This window comes from Sinocyclocheilus rhinocerous, unplaced genomic scaffold (genome assembly GCF_001515625.1).
Source record: "Sinocyclocheilus rhinocerous isolate Xijiao unplaced genomic scaffold, SAMN03320098_v1.1 scaffold790, whole genome shotgun sequence".
NCBI lineage: Eukaryota > Metazoa > Chordata > Actinopteri > Cypriniformes > Cyprinidae > Sinocyclocheilus > Sinocyclocheilus rhinocerous.
In genome coordinates, this window is record NW_015666971.1 from 526,356 (window position 1) to 535,100 (window position 8,745).

Here is an 8,745-nt window from a genome sequence, read left to right on the forward strand (position 1 = left end):
CTGTCTGTCTGTCTATATCTTTCTATCGTTCTATATATCTGTCTGTCTGTCTGTCTATATCTATCTATCTATCTATCTATCTATCTATCTATCTATCTATCTATCTGTCTGTCTGTCTGTCTGTCTGTCTATCTAGCAGTCTGTCTTTACTGTACTATTTTGACCTGACCTAACCTGACGTCTAAAAATGACTTTTTATGACTAATTGTGATGACGCCATGTTTATATATATATATATATAGTGTCTGTTTGGTGAGTTTGACGGGTCACACGCAGCGCGTTCATTGTTATTTCTGATATGACTCAAGATACGCAGACAAACAGTTTATCTGTGAGCTCTTCTCTCAGACCTGATCCCTGAAAGGACTGTGAACACGTAGCTACTGCACTATCAGACAAGAAACTCTAAATCAATTGCCTAACTAACTCATCAAAATGTAAGCAACTCGAGGAGTCAGCCAAACTCGTTCATTTTCCCATCAGTCTCCAGCGCGCAGTCGATCTCCAGTCAGAAGCCCGGCGAGAGGAAAGTAGATTTTACTGGTTTAAAAAAGGTGAAAACACTACGGGACAATGCTGAGATCTCTCTTGCTTCTTGTTTCTCCTCTGCTGATGTCGTTCTACGGCGGTGTGTGTTTCGTGTGTCCGGAGATCTGCCGCTGTTCTCAGAAGAGCATCACCTGTAACAGCGCGACGGAAAGCCTGAAGAGCAGAACTCACAGCAGACTGTAAGCACACTACATCTCATCACCTTATATCTCACACAGAACGAAACATTAAAGACATATTGTACTGCATTCATTTATTAGGACATGTGCTTTTGGTTCCACTTTACATTTCAGTGTCACTGTAAAATAAAAAATATATATATAAAAAAAGATTTTCAGTGTTGAAAGATTAGGCTATTGGAGTAGCCTACGTTTTAAAAGAACATAGCCTACTTCTACTTCAAAATTTCACGTTTAAGTTAAAGTGTTACTTATCCTTTCTTTGCAAATGATTGTGAAGCTTACTAGCAATTTCTGAGTGAAAATTGTTTCTACACCATTTTTTCCCAGCGATCTAGTGTACATAGGAGACTGGGGCAAGTTGTCACACGGGGTATATAACATACATGCATTTTCCATATAAGTCAGGTTTGGGGTAGGTTGTCACATTCGTATCGGGGCAAGTTGTCACATACGCTTAATATGCTGTAATCTTCTACAACTCATCAGTAAAAACAAAGGCTTAATATTTATGTACTGTATGTACATTTAACACTTTTGAGGTTTCATGTTTAAGTGTTTCATAATTGCTTTCTGTTTCCTTGCCAATATTTAGTTAATGCATTAATAATTATAATGCATTAAAATAATTCTTAATGCATTTTAAATATAGACATGAAATGGATGACTTTATTTCTACAATTTCATATTTCAAATGAATTCTCAAATCAGAATCAATAAACATCTTACCCCATGTAATGTGACAACATGCCCCGCTGTGGTCAAAATTAGTTGTATTTGGACAGTGATGGTGGAAACGTTGGATGGGTTTTTATAGTCATTACTTGAAGGTTTGTGTCTGCATCAGAAATTGACTTTTAAACATGAAACCCATCTTGAGACACATTCATGTAGTAAAACGTAAGAAGAAAATGTAATTTACTCATATCAAGATCACATAATTCCTATAAGTATCATTATGCTCATTACTGGATAAGAAACTATTTATATTTTAATTTAATGCATTATATATACTGTATGAAGTATTAATAATAAACAACAATAATTATATTTTATTATTTTAATTATTTAAATAAATAAAAAAAATTGTGTGTATATGTGTTGTTTATAGCAGCTTCAAATGCAACTGCACATCAGGTACAGTATACATGATGTTCATTAGCAATAATTAATTAGTTAATTAATATTATTATTTAGAAATGTTTGCTGATTACTAAAACTGACTGTGTGAATTAATGCTGAATAGTCTGTCAGCAGTGATTCACTGTGATAATGCACCTCCTGAATATCATGTGCCTGAACACATAAAACACATCTGACACACCCAAGTCAAGTCAGCTTAATTATTTCATAATAATGCTTGTATTACAGTACAGAATGTTAATTTGGAAAAAGAGGGCAGCTAAAAGGTGGTACAGTATGTCATTTTGTTTTAATGTGTGATTTGGAAGGCCATTCCCTTTTCTCAGGGATTGTATGTCTGTGCTCAGTTTATTCTCTTCTCAGTGCATTTTTAAAGGCTCATGCAAATCTAACAACAAACACATAACAACAACAACCCAAAAGAGACATTGGATGTGCTTATCTGTGGCTCCATTTCATAAATAACAAATAACCCAAATGCATTTGTAGTCTAAACACATGTGTCCCATTCAGTTATCTGAATATTAAATAAACAGTTATCTATATTTACTCATTTAATATCTGCAAAATGTACAATTTTGTAAATACAGTCCAAACAAAATACATTTTACTGAAAATAACTTGCCATTGTTTTGGCTGACGAATTGTGCGAAAAAAATATTGCAAGAAAAAAAATTTCAATGTAACTTTGCTTTCCATTTATTACTTAAAATACTTTTTTGATACCACAGCAAAAACTACTAGTCTAACTAAGAAAGTTCAAACATAATTAAAGACAAGTGAAGAGCCAGTGAAAAATAAGAACAAATACATAAATTACAAGCATAGATAAATGCAACAGAACAAAGTTACAAATAAAATAAAGTCGGTAGTATTCAGGTACAGAAATGTAATAATTAAGTGTAAAATAGCACTGTATACATAGTGTTCACTGTATAAATGAAATATATATGAATCTTTGTCAAAGCTGTGATTAGTTTTTTGTTGTTTGATTATAATAATAATAATAAAATATAATTCTAATTACATTTTAATATCATAAGTAATAATCATCATAAGTATCATAAGTAATAATATTTTCAATTATAATATATTCAATAATAGTATTTTCATAATTTTTCCAGTCATTTGTATATATATATGATAAGTAATAATAATTTAATTATTTTAATGTTTTATTTAAATATTTTATGGTATTTTAAATATTTATATTTATATATTTTAAAAATTTATATTTTGCGTCCTTTAGCGGACACTGCCCCAGCAGAACCAGTGTCTGAAGCACATGTGAAACAACTCCAATCCCATTGGCCCACGTAACCCGTGACGTCACAGGTGAGTGCCCGGAAGCATAAGAACACGTCACCAACTTGGTTGTCTGAAGGAGACGTGAAAACAGGCAAGCCTTAGGCATGGTGAGGGGATGCAGCGTCTCGTTCCCTTTTGGGGAACCATGGTTACATGCATAACCTTAGACGTTCCCCTTCTAGGGACTCGAGCTGCGTCCTCTAGTGAACACTTTGGGGAACTGAATGCCCACTCAGCCATGCCACGGCGCATGCCTGTTCACCTGGTGAAAGAGCATCAAGGGAAGCGACAGACATACACCAAACTTTCACTCATAAAGGGGGCAAGCCACTGACACCTGGGGCCACTACATAACTCGGGAAAAATGGGGAACCCAGCCAATCAGGAGGGACATCCCATTAACCAAGCTAATGACCCAAAGCAGCATGCAGGGCCCAGGGGGAGGGTCCACTTAAAAACCCCATAGAAGGGGGGGTAGCCCACCCCTACTACCTGACTAAGCTAAAGCGATAAGATAAAGGAAGTAGACCGTCTATTAAAAACCCCAAGGGGAGACGGCTAGAAGAGTCTCAGGGGGCTGCCTACTTGAAAATCCCTAATAAGGGGGGCAGCCCGAAAACAGACTACTTGAAAAAAGCCTACATTACAAGGGAGAGACCGGACTTTCAGTCAATGGTTCGCCAACAAGCAAAACAGATAAGAACAACATTAGTCCAGCCTCAAGCCCGATGTAAGCAGCATCTCTTAGTGCTCGCCTGCCTCAGCACCTAACTCTTAAAGAGAGGAGGGGCATGAGTTGCCGCGCTCGTCTTTTGATCTTGCCTATGATCCTCAGATTGAGACAGACCAGACCCCTCAGAGGTTTAGAGGAAGACTTGGGACGGCAGGGAATGAACTTCCTGAAAGGCAGTGGACTGCGCCTTTGCCTCCCTGAACTTTTTGACCACCGCCTCAGCGGAGGTGCCGAAAAACCTGGAAGGCGACAGCGGAGCATCAAGAAGAAAAGTTTACACCTCTCTGCCGATATCCATGGGATTTAACCACAAATGCCCCTCCGAAGTCACCATTGTTTAGTGGCACGAAGAGCCAAGTCTGCGGTGCGGCGCAGTTCCTCACTGCCTCAGGGGACAAACCCTTGCCCTCATCTAGATCTCCGAGTAAGTCAGCTTGGTAAGCTTGTAACACAGCCATTGTGTGCAAGGCTCCACCGGCTTGACCTGCCGTCACATACGCCCTGTCATCCAGGCGCAGTCTGTCCCACGATCTCACTAACCCATTGTGGAGGTTGGGAAGAAAGGGGAGACTCCTGGGGGAGGGGAGGTTATGACCAGCCAGAAAGCACTCTTCTAATCCGCCACTTGCGGGCATCTGCCTTTCATGTGAACAGACTAAGTCAAGCCTTTTAGTGGCGCGCGCCATACTCCCAGCATTTCCCCATATGCGGGGCTGGAGTTAGGTTGGGAGGATTCAGTGCTCACACTATCATCGCCAACCACATCCACACCCTGACTCTCACTAGATAAGCCCAATATAACACTATCCATGAGATCCGATAACCCAAGAGAAAGAGCGTCTGGATCCCACCAAGCACTCGAGCTTGCAGCGAAAGTTTTCAAAAGGTTCTTTTCTGCAAGCTCAACCTGCGAACCCTGTGATCTGAGTCTTCACTGTGTCTCGGCAGCAGTGGGACCCGAACCGCGAGACGCAGACGCTTGTCCCTCATCCCACGAGAAGAGGGACAAAAGCGAACAGAGCTTTCTCATTGGAAGTTCTCACAACGAGTGCATTCAGAGCCCTCGAGCACCGAACGTGCAAGCTCTCCACCAAGACACATAACTCATAGATCGAGTGTGTCCTCGCATGTCTGAAACCTCAGACACGGAAGCACACACTTTCTAAAATGCTCACTTGCCTTGGTTTCTCCATAACGCCTTCACACACACTGTCAAACAAACAGCTCCTGAAGACAACAAAAGTTGGTGATGTGTTCGGCAGGTGCCCTCTTATACTTCTGGGTGCCCGCCTGTGATGTCACGGGCTACGTGGGCCAATGGGATTGGAGTTGTTTCACACCAGCTTCAGACACCGGTCCTGCTGGCGGCACTTCCCAAAGTGTCCGCTAGAGGACACAGCGCGAGTTCCCTAGAAGGGGAACAGTATTTTCAGGCTATATTTTCCAGCTAATGCATGGTCTAAAGTATAAAAAAAGGCCTCTATCAAAACGCAGATTGACTCTTTTAACTGAAAACTGAAACTTAACTTTTCTATCTCCCGCCAGCTTGTTAGCATGATCACAATAACCTGTTAGTTTACTTTTGCTCTGAATACATTAACAGGCCTGTTAGTAGCTGTTAGTCCTGCTAAGAAGCAGCGGTGATGCAATATACGCTTCTCATTAAAGTCCTGCTTACGCATGACACCTCTACCTTTTTGGGAAAAAAGCAACGGGGGAGTTGTTGACATGTGGCAAGCTTGTGAAAAGTATTATCCAAAATAGACAGGTCAAGTATAGTTTTGTCTGACTGACGGGTCTCTCGATTCTGCTTGCCATTGCGCCTGCTGAGCTGATTGTGTTAAGAGAGTCTGTGTTTTATGTCCTTGAGGCCTTGAAATAATTTTCTTCCTCTAGTGAAACCTTGAGCCCCGATAAGAGTTATGTGCAATCAAGGGCATGAGATAGATAAATAATGTCCTTGAAAATAAGGAAAGGCTTTCAGAACTGTAATCACCCAACACTTTTATTTTTTGTGTGTTTTTTTTGTTTGTTGATGTTTTGGAAATTGTTAAAAGGTTTTTAATTCCAATGCGGTTGAAACAAATATGTGGCAAGTATCATTAACACAGTTTTGGATGGAGCACCTGTCCAAGGGTAATTATTTGTACAGTGGCTACAAAAAATATTTGAACACATAAGACACACTCAAACATTACGTTTACACATGTTAATTAATTAATTAATAAATAGTAGTATAATAATATACAGTATACATAATAATATATATTTTGTTTTTTATAATATTAATAATATTAATATTGCAATAATTTGATTAATTGTACAGCTTTTTTTTTTTAATTTATCAATCCAAATTTAGCAAAAATCCAAAAATATTCAGCATTGTGCAGTAATTTCTGTCCATGTTTTCCACAGATTTTCACATTTTTGATAAATAATAATAATTATAATAATAATAATTTGTTTTATTGTAATACTATTTTTTTTATTAATAATAATAATAATATAAAAATGATAATTTAATAATAATAATAATAATAATAATATAAAATATTTCGATTTGATGTTTAAATATTATTCTTATTATTTTTTTTATTTAATTTTGTCAAGTTAAACTTTTATTTTTGCACGCTGTAGTGAATGCATTTGATTCTGAATAGTAGAATAGTTTTGAATTGAATTAGTTGTATTCGTAAAATTCTGCATTGTGCAGTCAATTCCATGCACAATTCCGTCTGCGTATTCCACATCAATTAAATCATATGACCCTACAGTAGGCTATGTTTACAGTTAAACTTTTATTTTTGCACGCTGTAGTGAATGCATTTGATTCTGAATAGTAGAATAGTTTTGAATTGAATTAGTTGTATTCGTAAAATTCTGCATTGTGCAGTCAATTCCATGCACAATTCCGTCTGCGTATTCCACATCAATTAAATCATATGACCCTACAGTAGGCTATGTTTACAGGGCAAATTATTCATTGCTGCTTAATACTTCAGGTAAGGGGTTTGTTCTGATCTTTCCTTAGAAAATACCACCATATATTTAGCATGCTTTGCGAGAAAAAAATAAATAAATAAATAAATGATAATAATAATAATTAATAAAAAAATCATACTTTTTTTTTGCACTTTGACATGTTTCGGGGCTTCTGTATGCATGTCCAGACGCATTTCTAGTAGCTTACACAACCTTCCTTTAAAGATCCAGCCCTTAGATGAGCTCAGCACAGCAGAGGGTAGGAAATATGACAGTCTCCACTCCAACCGAGAGGCTTCACGAGCGCTAACAAGCTCCACACTCACATCATTAGACCTGTACTGTAAAAGATGAATCAAGCAGCGCTTCACAATTACAAACTCTGAGAGCACGGTGACCCTCTCTCAAAAACAAATCTAAGTGATAATTATCCGAGTGCAAAGGCTCCAAACTCTTAATCGAAACATGGCCCAGAAATGCGAGACATAATGTGATGTAATTACTTGCAATTTGCATTGTTATTTTTAGCAGTGCATTGGAAAATTTGATTGTTGTTTGAAATTAAAGGTGTAATGAATGTTATTTGTTAAATATTTACTGTACCTCTGGAATTATTGCTGTAATATCTGAATTTGTTTCTTTGTGGGATTTGGAGAAATTTAGCATTATATCACTTGCTCAGCAATGGTTCCTCTGCAGTGAATGGGTGCCGCCAGAATGAGAGTCTGATAAAAACATCACAATAATCCTCAAGTAATCCACACCACTCCAGTCCATCAGTTAATGTCTTGTGAAGTGAAAAGCTGCATGTTTGTAAGAAACAAATCCATCATTACGATGATTTTAGCTTTAAACTATTGCTTCTGGCCAAAATACCAGTCCATAATCCATAATAACGCTTCCTCCAGTGAAAAAGTTCATCCCCTGTTGTCCTCTCACATCCACAAGTCCACCAACACATTTGTTTACAACTGTTCTGGACTATTTTGGCTTGTAAACAGTGCTTGATCTGTGCAGACTTCTCTCCTGATTCAGACAAGACCACTTTTTCACTGGAGAAAGTAATATTATGGATAGAGGATTCATATTTTAGCTGGAAACAATGGTTTGGACTTAAAAAGTGTCACGAATCCGGTCTATAAACTTCCGTTCACTCACCACGCGCACTTGATGAAGACACGGAAGTTTCACCAAAGTATAAATGGATTTGCACCACTAAAAATCGCTTGCAAAAATGGCTCTGCTACTAAATTTATTTTAAAATGTCTATCCTGTACAGCTATGTTCAGCTGTTCCTTCATCTTGGCTGAGCTTTCAATGTTGTTACGGGAAAGGATGAAGTTTATGAGAATTATTATTTATGGGAGTTTATGGGATATTAAATTCATAGGTTGATTTTAGTGACATACAGTAAATGGCAATGACATAAATTAAATATGTTTAACAATATCACATTTGTTTAATGCATGCATTTAGGTAATTCAGCATTACAGCAATTATGTTCAGTTCTATGATTTCTAAAGACTGGGCAGACATATTCTGATTATTCACGAACACACATTAAAAAAATCTCTCAAAGTTTCTCCATCATTTACATCATGTTAATGAGAGTCACGATATTTCAGAAACAAATTCCAGTTCGAACTGGTTTTATACTATAGCTGCTGTCAGTCAGTGCATTGATATTGTATATTTTAAAGTACATTCAAATGTACATTTACATTTACATTTAGTCATTTAGCAGACGCTTTTATCCAAAGCGACTTACAAATAAGGACAATAAAAGCAGTCAAAACTAACAAAAGAGCAACAATATATAAGTGCAAATGAGAAGTCTCGGTTAGCCTAACG

At 37.4% G+C, this 8,745-nt stretch overlaps 1 protein-coding gene across 1 annotated transcript in view; it reads left to right on the plus strand.

Annotated features, from left to right (window-relative positions):
- Positions 1-523: 523 nt before the first annotated feature.
- LOC107733338 (lutropin-choriogonadotropic hormone receptor-like) overlaps positions 524-8,745 on the plus strand; it is a 20,197-nt gene continuing 11,975 nt past the window's right edge. Inside the window, 2 exon segments of the mRNA XM_016544918.1 lie at positions 524-789; positions 1,634-1,641. Coding sequence (XP_016400404.1) covers positions 574-789; positions 1,634-1,641 — 224 coding nt within the window. The 5' untranslated portion in view covers positions 524-573.